Source organism: Crinia signifera, unplaced genomic scaffold (assembly GCF_055691185.1).
Source record: "Crinia signifera unplaced genomic scaffold, ASM5569118v1 HAP2_SCAFFOLD_498, whole genome shotgun sequence".
In the NCBI taxonomy this organism is placed as follows: domain Eukaryota; kingdom Metazoa; phylum Chordata; class Amphibia; order Anura; family Myobatrachidae; genus Crinia; species Crinia signifera.
Window position 1 is genome coordinate 21,704 of NW_028142391.1, and position 21,186 is coordinate 42,889.

A 21,186-nucleotide genomic window follows, 5' to 3' on the forward strand; every position below is an offset into this window, starting at 1 on the left:
GGGAGCCTTCGGCTGCGGGAAGGGAGCCTTCGGCTGCGGGAAGGGAGCCTTCGGCTGCGGGAAGGGAGAGTTAGGCTGCGGGAAGGGAGCGTTAGGCTGCGGGAAGTGAGCCTTCGGCTGCGGAAAGGGAGCCTTAGGCTGCGGGAAGGGAGCCTTAGGCTGCGGGAAGGGAGAGTTAGGCTGCGGGAAGGGAGCCTTCAGCTGCCGGAAAGGAGAGTTAGGCTGCGGGAAGGGAGCATTAGGCTGCTGGAAGGGAGAGTTAGGCTGCGGGAAGGGAGCATTAGGCTGCGGGAAGTGAGCCTTCGGCTGCGGGAAGGGAGCCTTAGGCTGCGGGAAGGGAGCCTTAGGCTGCGGGAAGGGAGCCTTAGGCTGCAGGAAGTGAGCCTTCGGCTGCGGGAAGGGAGAGTTAGGCTGCGGGAAGGGAGCGTTAGGCTGCAGGAAGGGAGCCTTAGGCTGCGGGAAGGGAGCCTTCGGCTGCGGGAAGGGAGCCTTCGGCTGCGGGAAGAGAGCCTTCGGCTGCGGGAAGGGAGAGTTAGGCTGCGGGAAGGGAGCCTTCGGCTGCGGGAAGGGAGCCTTAGGCTGCAGGAAGTGAGCCTTCGGCTGCGGGAAGGGAGAGTTAGGCTGCGGGAAGGGAGCCTTCAGCTGCCGGAAAGGAGAGTTAGGCTGCGGGAAGGGAGCATTAGGCTGCTGGAAGGGAGAGTTAGGCTGCGGGAAGGGAGCATTAGGCTGCGGGAAGTGAGCCTTCGGCTGCGGGAAGGGAGCCTTAGGCTGCGGGAAGGGAGCCTTAGGCTGCGGGAAGGGAGCCTTCGGCTGCGGGAAGGGAGCCTTAGGCTGCAGGAAGTGAGCCTTCGGCTGCGGGAAGGAAGAGTTAGGCTGCGGGAAGGGAGCGTTAGGCTGCGGGAAGGGAGCCTTAGGCTGCGGGAAGGGAGCCTTCGGCTGCGGGAAGGGAGCCTTCGGCTGCGGGAAGTGAGCCTTCGGCTGCGGGAAGGGAGAGTTAGGCTGCGGGAAGGGAGCCTTCGGCTGCGGGAAAGGAGAGTTAGGCTGCGGGAAGGGAGCATTAGGCTGCTGGAAGGGAGCCTTCGGCTGCGGGAAGGGAGAGTTAGGCTGCGGGAAGGGAGCGTTAGGCTGCAGGAAGGGAGCCTTCGGCTGCGGGAATGGAGAGTTAGGCTGCGGGAAGGGAGCGTTAGGCTGCAGGAAGGGAGCCTTCGGCTGCGGGAATGGAGAGTTAGGCTGCGGGAAGGGAGCGTTAGGCTGCAGGAAGGGAGCCTTTGGCTGCGGGAAAGAAGAGTTAGGCTGCGGGAAGGGAGCGTTAGGCTGCGGGAAGGGAGCCTTCGGCTGCGGGAAGGGAGCCTTCGGCTGCGTGAAGGGAGCCTTCGGCTGCGGGAAGTGAGCCTTCGGCTGCGGGAAGGGAGAGTTAGGCTGCGGGAAGGGAGCCTTCGGCTGCGGGAAAGGAGCCTTAGGCTGCGGGAAGGGAGCCTTAGGCTGCGGGAAGGGAGCCTTCGGCTGCGGGAAGGGAGCCTTAGGCTGCAGGAAGTGAGCCTTCGGCTGCGGGAAGGGAGAGTTAGGCTGCGGGAAGGGAGCCTTCAGCTGCCGGAAAGGAGAGTTAGGCTGCGGGAAGGGAGCATTAGGCTGCTGGAAGGGAGAGTTAGGCTGCGGGAAGGGAGCATTAGGCTGCGGGAAGTGAGCCTTCGGCTGCGGGAAGGGAGCCTTAGGCTGCGGGAAGGGAGCCTTAGGCTGCGGGAAGGGAGCCTTAGGCTGCAGGAAGTGAGCCTTCGGCTGCGGGAAGGGAGAGTTAGGCTGCGGGAAGGGAGCGTTAGGCTGCAGGAAGGGAGCCTTAGGCTGCGGGAAGGGAGCCTTCGGCTGCGGGAAGGGAGCCTTCGGCTGCGGGAAGAGAGCCTTCGGCTGCGGGAAGGGAGAGTTAGGCTGCGGGAAGGGAGCCTTCGGCTGCGGGAAGGGAGCCTTAGGCTGCAGGAAGTGAGCCTTCGGCTGCGGGAAGGGAGAGTTAGGCTGCGGGAAGGGAGCCTTCAGCTGCCGGAAAGGAGAGTTAGGCTGCGGGAAGGGAGCATTAGGCTGCTGGAAGGGAGAGTTAGGCTGCGGGAAGGGAGCATTAGGCTGCGGGAAGTGAGCCTTCGGCTGCGGGAAGGGAGCCTTAGGCTGCGGGAAGGGAGCCTTAGGCTGCGGGAAGGGAGCCTTCGGCTGCGGGAAGGGAGCCTTAGGCTGCGGGAAGTGAGCCTTCGGCTGCGGGAAGGGAGAGTTAGGCTGCGGGAAGGGAGCGTTAGGCTGCGGGAAGGGAGCCTTAGGCTGCGGGAAGGGAGCCTTCGGCTGCGGGAAGTGAGCCTTCGGCTGCGGGAAGGGAGAGTTAGGCTGCGGGAAGGGAGCCTTCGGCTGCGGGAAAGGAGAGTTAGGCTGCGGGAAGGGAGCATTAGGCTGCTGGAAGGGAGCCTTCGGCTGCGGGAAGGGAGAGTTAGGCTGCGGGAAGGGAGCGTTAGGCTGCAGTAAGGGAGCCTTTGGCTGCGGGAAAGAAGAGTTAGGCTGCGGGAAGGGAGCGTTAGGCTGCAGGAAGGGTGCATTAGTCTGCTCTTGTGTGTATGATGACATCTCTGCCACTCTCATGTATATGATGACATCACAGCCGCTGTCATGTGTATGATGACATCACTGCCGCTCTCATGTGTATGATAACATCACTGTCACTCTCATGTGTATGATGACATCACTGCTGCTTTCACGTGTATGATGACATCACAGCCGCTCTCACGTGTATGATGACATCACAGCCACTCTCATGTGTATGATACATCACAGCCGCTGTCATGTGTATGATGACATCACTGCCGCTCTCACAGGATATTACTTTCCAGGCCGCGCTCTGTACCACGCACCTGATACCGTCTGCTGTCTTATTACTTCTATGTTACTGATCGGAGATTACCAGCGACATTATCAGCAATCTCATTATCACTGCCTGAGGCTGCTGGAACACGGCGGATGCTTTCCAGTCTGTGTCTGAGCACAAATGTGAAACAAGCGCAGACCCCACCCCCCCCACCCCCCACCCCTGCCCCACAATAAAGGCAATTCACTACCAAAGGTATGGGCTGCACCCCCAAAAAGTGATGGAAAGAGAATGAGCATTTGTCCCCCTGCAAAATAACAGCCACAAAGCAGGAGATGCGGATTAATGGCGAGCACAATACACAATGGATACATATATACTGCTAGTGCCCGCCATACACATCCACTGCTAGTGGCCCCTATACACATCCTCTGCATGTGCCCCCTATAAACATCCTCTGCACGTGCCCGCTATACACATCCACTGCTAGTGCCCCTATACACATCCTCTGCACGTGCCCCCTATACACATCCTCTGCATGTGCCCCCTATAAACATCCTCTGCACGTGCCCCCTATACACATCCACTGCTAGTGCCCCCTATACACATCCTCTGCACGTGCCCCCTATACACATCCACTGCTAGTGCCCGACATACACATCCACTGCTAGTGCCCCCTATACACATCCTCTGCACGTGCCCCCTATACACATCCACTGCTAGTGCCCCCAATACACATCCTCTGCACGTGCCCCCTATACACATCCTCTGCACGTGCCCCCTATACACATCCTCTGCATGTGCCCCCTATAAACATCCTCTGCACGTGCCCCCTATACACATCCACTGCTAGTGCCCCCTATACACATCCTCTGCACATGCCCTCTATACACATCCACTGCTAGTGCCCCCTATACACATCCTCTGCACGTGCCAGCCAAACACATCCACTGCGAGTGCCCCCTATACACATCCTCTGCATGTGCCCCCTATACACATCCTCTGCACATGCCCCCTATACACATCCACTGCTAGTGCCCCCTATACACATCCTCTGCATGTGCCCCTATACACATCCTCTGCACGTGCCCGCCATACACATCCTCTGCACGTGCCCCCTATAAACATCCTCTGCATGTGCCCCCTATACACATCCTCTGCATGTGCCCCTATACACATCCTCTGCACGTGCCCGCCATACACATCCTCTGCACGTGCCTCCTATACACATCCTCTGCACGTGCCCCCTATACACATCCACTGCTAGTGCCCCTATACACATCCACTGATAGTGCCCCCTATACACATCCTCTGCACGAAACCCCTATACACATCCTCTGCACGTGCCCGCCAAACACATCTACTGCTAGTGCCCGTTATACACATCCACTGCGAGTACCTGCCATACACATACACTGCTAGTACCCACCATACACATACACTGCTAGTACCCACCATACACATACACTGCTACAGCCCGCCATACACATACACTGCAGGTGCCCACCATACACATACACTGCGAGTGCCACCATACACATACACTGCAGGTGTCCACCATACACATCCACTGCTACAGCCCGCCATACACATACACTGCTAGTACCCGCCATACACATACACTGCTAGTACCCGCCATACACATACACTGCTAGTACCCACCATACACATCCACTGCTACAGCCCGCCATACACATACACTGCTAGTACCCGCCATACACATACACTGCTAGTACCCGCCATACACATACACTGCTACAGCCCGCCATACACATACACTGCAGGTGCCCACCATACACATACACTGCGAGTGCCACCATACACATACACTGCAGGTGTCCACCATACACATCCACTGCTACAGCCCGCCATACACATACACTGCTAGTACCCGCCATACACATACACTGCTAGTACCCACCATACACATACACTGCTACAGCCCGCAATACACATACACTGCAGGTGCCCACCATACACATACACTGCGAGTGCCACCATACACATACACTGCTAGTACCCGCCATACATATCCACTGCAGGTGTCCACCATACACATACACTGCTACAGCCCGCCATACACATACACTGCGGGTGCCCACCATACACATACACTGCGAGTGCCCACCATACACATACACTGCTAGTACCCGCCATACACATCCACTGCAGGTGCCCACCATACACATACACTGCTAGTACCCGCAATAGACATACACTGCAGGTGTCCGCCATACACATACACTGTGGGTGCCCACCATACACATACACTGCTAGTACCCGCCATATACATACACTGCTAGTACCCGCCATACACATACACTGCTAGTACCCGCCATACACCTCCACTGCAGGTGCCCACCATACACATACACTGCAGGTGCCCACCATACACATACACTGCGAGTGCCCACCATACACATACACTGCTAGTACCCGCCATACACCTCCACTGCAGGTGCCCACCATACACATACACTGCTAGTACCCACCATACACATGCACTGCGAGTGTCCACCATACACATACACTGCAGGTGCCCAACATACACATACACTGCTAGTACCCACCATACACATCCACTGTGAGTGTCCACCATACACATCCACTGCAGGTGCCCAACATACACTGCGAGTGCCCACCATACACATACACTGCTAGTACCCGCCATACAACTCCACTGCAGGTGCCCACCAAACACATACACTGCTACAGCCCGCCATACACATACACTGTGAGTGTCCACCATAAATATATACTGCTAGTGCCCGCCATACACATACACTGCTAGTGCGCGCCATACACATCAACTGCAGGTGCCCGCCATACACATACACTGCTAGGACCCGCCATACACATACACTGCTAGTGCCCGCCATACACATACACTGCTAGTGCCCGCCATACACATCCACTGCAGGTGCCCAACATACACATCCACTGCTAGAGCCCGCCATACACATGCACTGCAGGTGCCCACCATGCACATACACTGCTAGAGCCCGCCATACACATGCACTGCTAGTACCCGCCATACACATACACTGCAGGTGCCCACCATACACATACACTGCTAGTGCCCGCCATACACATACACTGCAGGTGCCCACCATACACATACACTGCTAGGACCCGCCATACACATACACTGCTAGAGCCCAACATACACATACACTGCAGGTGCCCACCATACACATACACTGCTAGAGCCCGCCATACACATGCACTGCGAGTGTCCACCATACACATACACTGCTAGAGCCCGCCATACACATACACTGCTAGAGCCCGCCATACACATACACTGCTAGTGCCCACCATACACATGCACTGTTAGTGCCCGCCATACACATACACTGCTAGAGCCCGCCATACACATGCACTGCGAGTGTCCACCATACACATACACTGCAGGTGCCCACCATACACATACACTGCTAGAGCTCGCCATACACATACACTGCTAGTGCCCACCATACACATGCACTGTTAGTGCCCGCCATACACATACACTGCTAGAGCCCGCCATACACATACACTGCAGGTGCCCACCATACACATACACTGCTAGTACCCGCCATAGACATACACTGCTAGTGCCCGCCATACACATCCACTGCAGGTGCCCAACATACACATACACTGCTAGGACCCGCCATACACATACACTGCTAGTGCCCGCCATACACATACACTGCTAGTGCCCACCATACACATCCACTGCAGGTGCCCAACATACACATCCACTGCTAGAGCCCGCCATACACATACACTGCAGGTGCCCGCCATACACATACACTGCTAGTACCCGCCATACACATACACTGCAGGTGCCCACCATACACATACACTGCTAGAGCCCGCCATACACATGCACTGCGAGTGTCCACCATACACATACACTGCTAGTGCCCACCATACACATACACTGCTAGAGCCCGCCATACACATGCACTGTTAGTGCCCGCCATACACATACACTGCTAGAGCCCGCCATACACATGCACTGTTAGTGCCCGCCATACACATACACTGCTAGAGCCCGCCATACACATACACTGCAGGTGTCCGCCATACACATACACTGCTAGAGCCCGCCATACACATACACTGCAGGTGCCTACCATACACATACACTGCTAGTGCCCGCCATACACATACACTGCTAGTGCCCGCAATACACATCCACTGCAGGTGCCCGCCATACACATACACTGCTAGTACCCGCCATACACATACACTGCAGGTGCCCACCATACACATACACTGCTAGAGCCCGCCATACACATGCACTGCTAGTGCCCGCCATACACACACACTGCTAGTGCCCGCCATACACATCCACTGCAGGTGCCCGCCATACACATACACTGCTAGTACCCGCCATACACATCCACTGCTAGAGCCCACCATACACATACACTGCAGGTGCCCACCATACACATACACTGCTAGAGCCCGCCATACACATGCACTGCTAGTGCCCGCCATACACATACACTGCTAGTGCCCGCCATACACATACACTGCTAGAGCCCGCCATACACATACACTGCGAGTGCCCACCAAAGACATCTGCAGCTAGTGTCCACAATACAGATCCACTGCCAGTGGCCTCCATACATAAGCACTGCTAGCGCCCGTCATATGCATTGCCTGCGTGTGGCCACCACACATGTCCTCTGTAAGTGGCCACCATATACATACACTGCATGTGACACATTGCCTACTCGTGGCCGCCATACACATCCTCTGTGAGTGCCCACCATACACATCCACATTCTTATCACCAACAGCCACACTTCTCCCACTCTATCATCACCCATGTTACCCCCATAAGCGTGCGCACATAGAGTGTTGGAGGTGCACAGGCACCTCCTAATGCGGTGCCCACCCTTATATACTTTTGCTTTTTAGTGCTGGTATTCCATTAAAACAAGCGCCCATCAATCAAGTATGTGTGTTTTGCATTGGTAATTGTACTAGACCATTGTCATATCACTACATACATGTGTCACCCATATCACTACATACATATCACTACATACATATCACTACATACATATCACTACATACCTGCGTCATCCATATCACTACATACATATCACTACATACATATCACTACATACCTGTGTCACCCATGTCACTACATACATATCACTACATACATATCACTACATACCTGTGTCACCCATGTCACTACATACATATCACTACATACATATCACTACATACCTGTGTCACCCATGTCACTACATACATATCACTACATACATATCACTACATACATATCACTACATACCTCCTTCATCCATATCACTACACACCCGCCTCACCCATATCACTACATCCCTCCTTCATCCATATCACTACATACCTGCGTCATCCATATCACTACACACCTGCGTCACCCACATCACTACACACCTGCGTCACCCATATCACTACACACCTGCGTCACCCATATCACTACACACCTGCGGCATCCATATCACTACATCCCTCCTTCATCCATATATGTTTATGACTTTATTTGCAAATACTGTTACACAGAGTAATTAGAAGATTAAAACAGAACTAGGCCGGAGATTATGGTGCGGCTGAGAGACATTTTATATTGTAGCGAGTGCAAATAGCTGATGGTAGACACGGCTGATTGGTGTTTTAGACACACCCAATGGGCGTGTAAGACACCCCCGAATGAAATGTGCACCCTCTAATGAAATGTGCTGTGCACACCCATGTTACCCCCATCATTCCGACACCAGCCATGCTGCCCCCAGACCACCATCAGCCACATTGTCCCTTCTCAGTTATTAGCTTCATATTGAGGACACTCTGTGTGAACCAATTGTCTTCCACAGTGCACTGTACCCTATGCCACAGCATAGACATGATCATAATGGTGTGAGTGGGCAGAGGGCTGGGGCACGCGGCACTGTACCCTATGCCACAGCATAGACATGATCATAATGGTGTGAGTGGGCAGAGGGCTGGGGCACGCGGCACTGTACCCTATGCCACAGCATAGACATGATCATAATGGTGTGAGTGGGCAGAGGGCTGGGGCACGCGGCACTGTACCCTATGCCACAGCATAGACATGATAATAATGGTGTGAGTGGGCAGAGGGCTGGGGCACACGGCACTGTACCCTAGGCCACAGCATGGACATGATCATAATGGTGTGAGTGGGCAGAGGGCTGGGGCACACGACACTGTACCCTATGCCACAGCATAGACATGATCATAATGGTGTGAGTGGGCAGAGGGCAGGGGCACATGGCACTGTACCCTATGCCACAGCATGGACATGATCATAATGGTGTGAGTGGGCAGAGGGCTGGGGCACACAGCACTGTACCCCGTGCCACAGCATGGACATGATAATAATGGTGTGAGTGGGCAGAGGGCTGGGGCACACGGCACTGTACCCTATGCCACAGCATGGACATGATCATAATGGTGTGAGTGGGCAGAGGGCTGGGGCACATGGCACTGTACCCTATGCCACAGCATAGACATGATCATAATGGTGTGAGTGGGCAGAGGGCTGGGGCACACGGCACTGTACCCCGTGCCACAGCATGGACATGATCATAATGGTGTGAGTGGGCAGAGGGCTGGGGCACACGGCACTGTACCCTATGCCACAGCATGGACATGATCATAATGGTGTGAGTGGGCAGAGGGCAGGGGCACACGGCGCTGTACCCTATGCCACAGCATGGACATGATCATAATGGTGTGAGTGGGCAGAGGGCTGGGGCACACGGCACTGTACCCTAGGCCACAGCATGGACATGATAATAATGGTGCGAGTGGGCAGAGGCTGGGGCACACGGCACTGTACCCTATGCCACAGCATGGACATGATCATCTATATAACCCCATAGATACAAAGATAATATACAGAATCAGGCGATAGTACCTGCAGCGATTATAATGTAGGGATCCTTTAGGAGGGTAAATAGAGAGGTCCCGGTCTGACTCTGAAAGAAGACAATGACAATGAGGCTGAAGGTTGGAGAATGCTGTTACGTCGAGGAATCAGGAGCAGACTCACCTCGGGCTGCACTCTGGAAGGTTGGAGAATAAAAAGCTGAAGAGCTGGACAGAGGAAGAACAAACGGAAACATATCAATGCAAATAACAATATATAACATACATACAATAACTCCCTGATTATAACATAGAATAAATTGTGTACTCACCACCATCAAACAGGATGAGAACTGCCAGCACTAGAAACGGAGCCGTCTTCCCCACAAACTCATATAAGATGCTTCCAAACGGAGGTCCAACTGCGATGGGAATACAGACATGACCTCATATCCTACTATCACCAATAGATACATCCGACTCTCCCGGGCTGGTCCTAACAGGAGATCCACTGTCCTCATATCCTACTATCACCAATACATACATCCAACTCTCCCAGGCTGGTCCTAACAGGAGATCCACTGTCCTCATATCCTACTATTACCAATACATACATCCAACTGTCCCAGGCTGGTCCTAACAGGAGATCCACTGTCCTCATATCCTACTATCACCAATACATACATCCAACTCTCCCAGGCTGGTCCTAACAGGAGATCCACTGTCCTCATATCCTACTATCACCAATACATACATCCAACTCTCCCAGGCTGGTCCTAACAGGAGATCCAATGTCCTCATATCCTACTATCACCAATACATACATCCAACTCTCCCAGGCTGGTCCTAACAGGAGATCCAATGTCCTCATATCCTACTATCACCAATACATACATCCAACTCTCCCAGGCTGGTCCTAACAGGAGATCCAATGTCCTCATATCCTCCTATTACCAATACATACATCCAACTCTCCCAGGCTGGTCCTAACAGGAGATCCAATGTCCTCATATCCTACTATCACCAATACATACATCCAACTCTCCAAGGCTGGTCCTAACAGGTGATCCACTGTCCTCATATCCTACTATCACCAATACATACATCCAACTCTCCCAGGCTGGTCCTAACAGGAGATCCAATGTCCTCATATTATACTATCACCAATACATACATCCAACTCTCCCAGTCTGGTCCTAACAGGAGATCCACTGTCCTCATATCCTATTATCACCAATACATACATCCAACTCTCCCAGGCTGGTCCTAACAGGAGATCCAATGTCCTCATATCCTACTTTCACCAATACATACAGCAAACTGTCCCAGGCTGGTCCTAACAGGAGATCCAATGTCCTCATATCCTACTATCACCAATACATTCATCCAACTCTCCCAGGCTGGTCCTAACAGGAGATCCACTGTCCTCATATCCTACTATCACCAATACATACATCCAACTCTCCCAGGCTGGTCCTAACAGGAGATCCACTGTCCTCATATCCTACTATCACCAATACATACATCCAACTCTCCCAGGCTGGTCCTAAATGGAGATCCACTGTCCTCATATCCTACTATTACCAATACATACATCCAACTCTCCCAGGCTGGTCCTAACAGGAGATCCACTGTCCTCATATCCTACTATCACCAATACATACATCCAACTGTCCCAGGCTGGTCCTAACAGGAGATCCACTGTCCTCATATCCTACTATCACCAATACATACATCCAACTGTCCCAGGCTGGTCCTAACAGGAGATCCACTGTCCTCATATCCTACTATCACCAATACATACATCCAACTCTCCCAGGCTGGTCCTAACAGGAGATCCACTGTCCTCATATCCTACTTTCACCAATACATACATCCAACTGTCCCAGGCTGGTCCTAACAGGAGATCCACTGTCCTCATATCCTACTATCACCAATACATACATCCAACTCTCCCAGGCTGGTCCTAACAGGAGATCCAATGTCCTCATATCCTACTATCACCAATACATACATCAAACTCTCCCAGGCTGGTCCTAACAGGAGATCCAATGTCCTCATATCCTCCTATTACCAATACATACATCCAACTCTCCCAGGCTGGTCCTAACAGGAGATCCAATGTCCTCATATCCTCCTATCACCAATAGATACATCCGACTCTCCCGGGCTGGTCCTAACAGGTGATCCACTGTCCTCATATCCTACTATCACCACTACATACATCCAATTCTCCCAGGCTGGTCCTAACAGGAGATCCAATGTCCTCATATCCTACTATCACCAATACATACATCCAACTCTCCCAGGCTGGTCCTAACAGGAGATCCACTGTCCTCATATCACCAATACATACATCCAACTCTCCCAGGCTGGTCCTAACAGGAGATTCAATGTCCTCATATCCTACTATCACCAATACATACATCCAACTCTCCCAGGCTGGTCCTAACAGGAGATCCACAGTCCTCATATCCTACTATCACCAATACATACATCCAACTCTCCCAGGCTGGTCCTAACAGGAGATCCAATGTCCTCATATCCTACTATCACCAATACATACATCCAACTCTCACAGGCTGGTCCTAACAGGAGATCCAATGTCCTCATATCCTACTATCACCAATACATACATCCAACTCTCCCAGGCTGGTCCTAACAGGAGATCCACTGTCCTCATATCCTACTATCACCAATACATACATCCAACTCTCCCAGGCTGGTCCTAACAGGAGATCCAATGTCCTCATATCCTACTATTACCAATACATACATCCAACTCTCCCAGGCTGATCCTAACAGGAGATCCACTGTCCTCATATCCTACTATTACCAATACATACATCCAACTCTCCCAGGCTAGTCCTAACAGGAGATCCACTGTCCTCATATCCTACTATCACCAATACATACATCCAACTCTCTCAGGCTGGTCCTAACAGGAGATCCACTGCCCTCATATCCTACTATCACCAATACATACATCCAACTGTCCCAGGCTGGTCCTAACAGGAGATCCACTGCCCTCATATCCTACTATCACCAATACATATATCCAACTGTCCCAGGCTGGTCCTAACAGGAGATCCACTGTCCTCATATCCTACTATCACCAATACATACATCCAACTCTCCCAGGCTGGTCCTAAAAGGAGATCCACTGTCCTCATATCCTACTATCACCAATACATACATCCAACTCTCCCAGGCTGGTCCTAACAGGAGATCCAATGTCCTCATATCCTACTATCACCAATACATACATCCAACTCTCCCAGGCTGGTCCTAACAGGAGATCCACAGTCCTCATATCCTACTATCACCAATACATACATCCAACTCTCCCAGGCTGGTCCTAACAGGAGATCCAATGTCCTCATATCCTACTATCACCAATACATACATCCAACTCTCACAGGCTGGTCCTAACAGGAGATCCAATGTCCTCATATCCTACTATCACCAATACATACATCCAACTCTCCCAGGCTGGTCCTAACAGGAGATCCACTGTCCTCATATCCTACTATCACCAATACATACATCCAACTCTCCCAGGCTGGTCCTAACAGGAGATCCAATGTCCTCATATCCTACTATTACCAATACATACATCCAACTCTCCCAGGCTGATCCTAACAGGAGATCCACTGTCCTCATATCCTACTATTACCAATACATACATCCAACTCTCCCAGGCTAGTCCTAACAGGAGATCCACTGTCCTCATATCCTACTATCACCAATACATACATCCAACTCTCTCAGGCTGGTCCTAACAGGAGATCCACTGCCCTCATATCCTACTATCACCAATACATACATCCAACTGTCCCAGGCTGGTCCTAACAGGAGATCCACTGTCCTCATATCCTACTATCACCAATACATATATCCAACTGTCCCAGGCTGGTCCTAACAGGAGATCCACTGTCCTCATATCCTACTATCACCAATACATACATCCAACTCTCCCAGGCTGGTCCTAAAAGGAGATCCACTGTCCTCATATCCTACTATCACCAATACATACATCCAACTCTCCCAGGCTGGTCCTAACAGGAGATCCAATGTCCTCATATTATACTATCACCAATACATACATCCAACTCTCCCAGCCTGGTCCTAACAGGAGATCCACTGTCCTTATATCCTACTATCACCAATACATACATCCATCTCTCCCAGGCTGGTCCTAACAGGAGATCCAATGTCCTCATATACTACTATAACCAATACATACATCCAACTCTCCCAGTCTGGTCCTAAAAGGATATCCAATGTCCTCATATCCTACTATCACCAATACATACATCCAACTCTCCCAGGCTGGTCCTAACAGGAGATCCAATGTCCTCATATTATACTATAACCAATACATACATCCAACTCTCCCAGTCTGGTCCTAACAGGAGATCCAATGTCCTCATATCCTACTATTACCAATACATACATCCAACTCTCCCAGGTTGGTCCTAACAGGAGATCCACTGTCCTCATATCCTACTATCACCAATACATACAGCCAACTCTCCCAGGCTGGTCCTAACAGGAGATCCACTGTCCTCATATCCTACTATCACCAATACATATATCCAACTGTCCCAGGCTGGTCCTAACAGGAGATCCACTGTCCTCATATCCTACTATCACCAATACATACATCCAACTCTCCCAGGCTGGTCCTAAAAGGAGATCCACTGTCCTCATATCCTACTATTACCAATACATACAGCCAACTCTCCCAGGCTGGTCCTAACAGGAGATCCACTGTCCTCCTATCCTACTATTACCAATACATACAGCCAACTCTCCCAGGCTGTTCCTAACAGGAGATCCACTGTCCTCATATCCTACTATCACCAATACATACATCCAACTCTCCAAGGCTGGTCCTAACAGGAGACCCAATGTCCTCATATCCTACTATCACCGACACCAATACATACATCCAACTGTCCCAGGCTGGTCCTAACAGGAGATCCACTGTCCTCATATCCTACTATCACCAATACATACATCCAACTCTCCCAGGCTGGTCCCAAATGGAGATCCAATGTCCTCATATCCTACTATCACCAATACATACAGCCAACTCTCCCAGGCTGGTCCTAACAGGAGATCCACTGTCCTACTATTACCAATACATACAGCCAACTCTCCTAGGCTGTTCCTAACAGGAGATCCACTGTCCTCATATCCTACTATCACCAATACATACATACAACTCTCCCAGGCTGGTCCCAAATGGAGATCCAATGTCCTCATATCCTACTATCACCAATACATACATCCGTTTCTCCCAGGCTGGTCCTAACAGGAGATCCAATGTCATCATATCCTACTATCACCAATACATACATCCGACTCTCCCAGGCTGGTCCTAACAGGAGATCCAATGTCATCATATCCTACTATTACCATTACATACATCCGACTCTCCCAGGCTGGTCCTAACAGGAGATCCAATATCCTCATATCCTACTATCACCAATATATACATCCAACTCTCCCAGACTGGTCCTAACAAGAGATCCATTGTCCTCATATCCTACTATCACCAATACATACATACATCTCTCCCAGGCTGGTCCTAACAGGAGATCCAATGTCCTCATATACTACTATAACCAATACATACATCCAACTCTCCCAGTCTGGTCCTAACAGGATATCCAATGTCCTCATATCCTACTATCACCAATATATACATCCAACACTCTCGGGCTGGTCCTAACAGGAGATCCAATGTCCTCATATTATACTATCACCAATACATACATCCAACTCTCCCAGTCTGGTCCTAACAGGAGATCCAATGTCCTCATATCCTACTATTACCAATACATACATCCAACTCTCCCAGGTTGGTCCTAACAGGAGATCCACTGTCCTCATATCCTACTATCACCAATACATACAGCCAACTCTCCCAGGCTGGTCCTAACAGGAGATCCACTGTCCTCATATCCTACTATCACCAATACATAAATCCAACTGTCCCAGGCTGGTCCTAACAGGAGATCCAATGTCCTCATATACTACTATAACCAATACATACATCCAACTCTCCCAGTCTGGTCCTAAAAGGATATCCAATGTCCTCATATCCTACTATCACCAATACATACATCCAACTCTCCCAGGCTGGTCCTAACAGGAGATCCAATGTCCTCATATTATACTATCACCAATACATACATCCAACTCTCCCAGTCTGGTCCTAACAGGAGATCCAATGTCCTCATATCCTACTATTACCAATACATACATCCAACTCTCCCAGGTTGGTCCTAACAGGAGATCCACTGTCCTCATATCCTACTATCACCAATACATACAGCCAACTCTCCCAGGCTGGTCCTAACAGGAGATCCACTGTCCTCATATCCTACTATCACCAATACATATATCCAACTGTCCCAGGCTGGTCCTAACAGGAGATCCACTGTCCTCATATCCTACTATCACCAATACATACATCCAACTCTCCCAGGCTGGTCCTAAAAGGAGATCCACTGTCCTCATATCCTACTATTACCAATACATACAGCCAACTCTCCCAGGCTGGTCCTAACAGGAGATCCACTGTCCTCCTATCCTACTATTACCAATACATACAGCCAACTCTCCCAGGCTGTTCCTAACAGGAGATCCACTGTCCTCATATCCTACTATCACCAATACATACATCCAACTCTCCCAGGCTGGTCCTAACAGGAGACCCAATGTCCTCATATCCTACTATCACCGACACCAATACATACATCCAACTGTCCCAGGCTGGTCCTAACAGGAGATCCACTGTCCTCATATCCTTCTATCACCAATACATACATCCAACTCTCCCAGGCTGGTCCCAAATGGAGATCCAATGTCCTCATATCCTACTATCACCAATACATACAGCCAACTCTCCCAGGCTGGTCCTAACAGGAGATCCACTGTCCTCATATCCTACTATTACCAATACATACAGCCAACTCTCCCAGGCTGGTCCTAACAGGAGATCCACTGTCCTACTATTACCAATACATACAGCCAACTCTCCCAGGCTGTTCCTAACAGGAGATCCACTGTCCTCATATCCTACTATCACCAATACATACATCCAACTCTCCCAGGCTGGTCCCAAATGGAGATCCAATGTCCTCATATCCTACTATCACCAATACATACATCCGACTCTCCCAGGCTGGTCCTAACAGGAGATCCAATGTCATCATATCCTACTATCACCAATACATACATCCGACTCTCCCAGGCTGGTCCTAACAGGAGATCCAATGTCATCATATCCTACTATTACCATTACATACATCCGACTCTCCCAGGCTGGTCCTAACAGGAGATCCAATATCCTCATATCCTACTATCACCAATATATACATCCAACTCTCCCAGACTGGTCCTAACAAGAGATCCACTGTCCTCATATCCTACTATCACCAATACATACATCCATCTCTCCCAGGCTGGTCCTAACAGGAGATCTAATGTCCTCATATACTACTATAACCAATACATACATCCAACTCTCCCAGTCTGGTCCTAACAGGATATCCAATGTCCTCATATCCTACTATCACCAATATATACATCCAACACTCTCGGGCTGGTCCTAACAGGAGATCCAATGTCCTCATATCCTACTATCACCAATACATACATCCAACTCTCCCGGGCTGGTCCTAACAGGAGATCCAATGTCCTCATATTATACTATCACCAATACATACAGCCAACTCTCCCAGGCTGGTCCTAACAGGAGATCCAATGTCCTCATATCCTACTATCACCAATACATACATCCAACTCTCCCAGGCTGGTCCTAACAGGAGATCCAATGTCCTCATATCCTCCTATTACCAATACATACATCCAACTCTCCCAGGCTGGTCCTAACTGGAGATCCAATGTCCTCCTATCCTACTATTACCAATACATACAGCCAACTCTCCCAGGCTATTCCTAACAGGAGATCCACTGTCCTCATATCCTACTATCACCAATACATACATCCAACTCTCCCAGGCTGGTCCTAACAGGAGACCCAATGTCCTCATATCCTACTATCACCGACACCAATACATACATCCAACTGTCCCAGGCTGGTCCTAACAGGAGATCCACTGTCCTCATATCCTACTATCACCAATACATACATCCAACTCTCCCAGGCTGGTCCCAAATGGAGATCCAATGTCCTCATATCCTACTATCACCAATACATACATCCGACTCTCCCAGGCTGGTCCTAACAGGAGATCCAATGTCCTCATATCCTACTATCACCAATACATACAGCCAACTCTCCCAGGCTGGTCCTAACAGGAGATCCAATGTCATCATGTCCTACTATCACCAATACATACATCCAACTCTCCCAGGCTGGTCCTAACAGGAGATCCAATGTCCTCATATCCTACTATCACCAATACATACATCCAACTCTCCCAGGCTGGTCCTAACAGGAGATCCAATGTCCTCATATCCTACTATCACCAATACATACAGCCGACTTTCCCAGGCTGGTCTTAACAGGAGATCCAATGTCCTCATAACCTACTATCACCAATACATACATCCAACTCTCCCAGGCTGGTCCTAACAGGAGATCCAATGTCCTCATATCCTACTATCACCAATACATACATCCAACTCTCCCAGGCTGGTCCTAACAGGAGATCCACTGTCCTCATATCCTACTATCACCAATACATACATCCAACTCTCCCAGGCTGGTCCTAACAGGAGATCCAATGTCCTCATATCCTACTATCACCAATACATACATCCAACTCTCCCAGGCTGGTCCTAACAGGAGATCCACTGTCCTCATACCCTACTATCACCAATACATACATCCAACTCTCCCAGGCTGGTCCTAACAGGAGATCCAATGTCCTCATATCCTACTATCACCAATACATACATCCGACTCTCCCAGGCTGGTCCTAACAGGAGATCCAATGTCGTCATATCCTACTATCACCAATACATACATCCGACTCTCCCAGTCTGGTCCTAACAGAATATCCAATATCCTCATATCCTACTATTACCAATATATACAGCCAGCTCTCCCGGGCTGTTCCTAAGAGGAGATCCAATGTCCTCATATCCTCCTATCAGCAATACATACATCCATCTCTCCCGGGCTGGTCCTAACAGAAGATCCAATGTCCTTAATGTAACACAGATGCAACCAGCATGGAAGTCTATGCTCAGCTCAGCGAAGTCCTCATTACATAGATAAGGACTGTAAGCATACCTAATCAAATGGGGCAAGCTACCAGCTTTGCATGGGGGAACTATCCACCTTTAAATTGAGCAATCAGCCAGCCTCTCATGGGGAAATCTATCAATCTCTTATGTATCCACCATCTCATGGGGCAATCATGCACCCTCTAGCCTTTCTTGGTGGAATCTTCCATATCCTTATGGTGGAACACACCAACCTCTAATGAGGAACCTTATACACTATTATGGAGAAACCCACCCACCACATCTCTTCACCTTCCCATGGGGCAATCTGGCAGCCTCTCATATAGGAACTTACCACCCTCTCATGGTAAACCTGCCATCCTCACATGGAGGAACCTGCCACCCTCTCATGGGGAACCTGCTGCCATCACATGGAGGAACCTGCCACCCTCTCATGAGACAATCTTCCAGCCTTTCTTGGTGGAATCTTCATATCTTCATGGTGGAACAAACCTCGTTCCTAAGGAGGAACCTTCTATATTTTTATGGAGAAACCAACCCACCACATCTTGCCATGCTCTAGTAAGGGATCTTTCACCCCCTCATAGAGAACCCACCAACTTATTATGGTAAAACGTACAATTTGACCTAGAGAAATGGGAATGTTTCCCTACAAAATCATCTACACATCTCATGTCCTCTTATGGAGCTATGAAGCTGATTACACCGCATCCATACCTCAGAAGGAATCGTAATCAGTGTCCCAAATCTATATATACAGTATATATACTATAATTCATTATAAGTTAGACAATGGTAACCTTGGCACAACATGATTCTCTCATATGTAGAAGATTAGCAACTCGCCTGCAAAGACTATAGAGACTATTCCACTAAGGTAACAGCCAGAGTAAAAAAACACAATACCAAAATGGAAAATCACTACAAAACAAGATTACCACAAACATTATATAGGGCATTACAATCTGATATACTGTATACTCACCTAGTACTCCCATTGCCAGGCCTCCTAGTGCAAATGCCATAGCATTCCCTCGTTCCTGGTCATCGGTGTAAACACTGGCAAGCAAGCCCATACCTGTGGGGGGCAGAGAGTGGACATTGTGAGGGTAACTCTGACTGTCGTTCTGGTCTTTATAATCACATGATACACTTACAGTAAGAGGGTTGAAAGCATCTTCCAGAGAATCAGAGCGTGCCTGTAGTAATTATAGTTACCCTTAACCCCTGTTACTATGAATGTCCATACATTGCCACAACTCCACCAACGTTACTATGCATCACCATCATCACACACTGCCAGAATTATTCACCACCACCATTACTATCCATCCGTACCCGGATGCCGGGTTGACGGGGTTTAGACCTGAGTCAACCCAGCTGAGTTAGTTCACAAAGATAGGCAGCGGTAGTAATGGTAGTTAGACACCGGCGGGTGATCAGAGGGGCCATGGTCAATAGTGACATGGTCAACAGGACTTCTTCAGGATTATTTGGTGCTGGTGAACTTGGATCATTCTTTAATATCCAATCATGGCAAGCATAGTGAGGGGACACTGTTCACATATACAGTGTCCTTGGGGACCCCTGTGGCATTTAGCAACAAAAAATCCTGAAAATGTCGACCATGTGCTATTTTCGTTCAAGAAGCCACTGCCATTCTTTACATATCTAAATCACCTGGGTCAATTGCCATGACTATCCATCGCCACACATTGCCATGACTACACACCACTGTTACTATCCATCACCACACATTGCCATGACTATCTACCACCATAACTATCCATCACCTCACATTGCCAAGACTATCCACCACCATTACTATCCATCACCAAACATTGCCATGACTATACACCACCGTTACTATCCATCACCACACATTGTCATGACTTTCCACCACCATAACTATCCATCACCACACATTGCCATGACTACACACCACTGTTACTATCCATCACCACACATTGCCATGACTATCCACCACCATAACTATCCATCACCACACATTGCCATGACTATCCACCACCATAACTATCCATCACCACACATTGTGATGACTATCCACCACCATAACTATAAATCACCACACATTGCCATGACTACACACCACTGTTACTATCCATCACCACACATTGCCATGACTATCCACCACCATAACTATCCATCACTACACATTGTCATGACTATCCACCACCATTACTATCCATCACCACACATTGCCATGACTATACACC

The 21,186-nt window shown here is 49.8% G+C and overlaps 1 protein-coding gene across 1 annotated transcript in view; it reads right to left on the minus strand.

The window, feature by feature from the left end:
- The window catches only part of LOC146055579 (synaptic vesicular amine transporter-like), a gene marked incomplete at its 3' end in the record, with an annotated part of 60,974 nt that overhangs the window by 13,048 nt on the left and 26,740 nt on the right, over positions 1-21,186 (minus strand). Inside the window, exons 3-6 of the mRNA XM_083168299.1 lie at positions 19,935-20,027; positions 10,051-10,140; positions 9,903-9,946; positions 9,768-9,828 (exon numbers count right to left, since the gene is read on the minus strand). Coding sequence (XP_083024425.1) covers positions 9,768-9,828; positions 9,903-9,946; positions 10,051-10,140; positions 19,935-20,027 — 288 coding nt within the window. The remainder of the gene's footprint in view (positions 1-9,767; positions 9,829-9,902; positions 9,947-10,050; positions 10,141-19,934; positions 20,028-21,186) is intronic.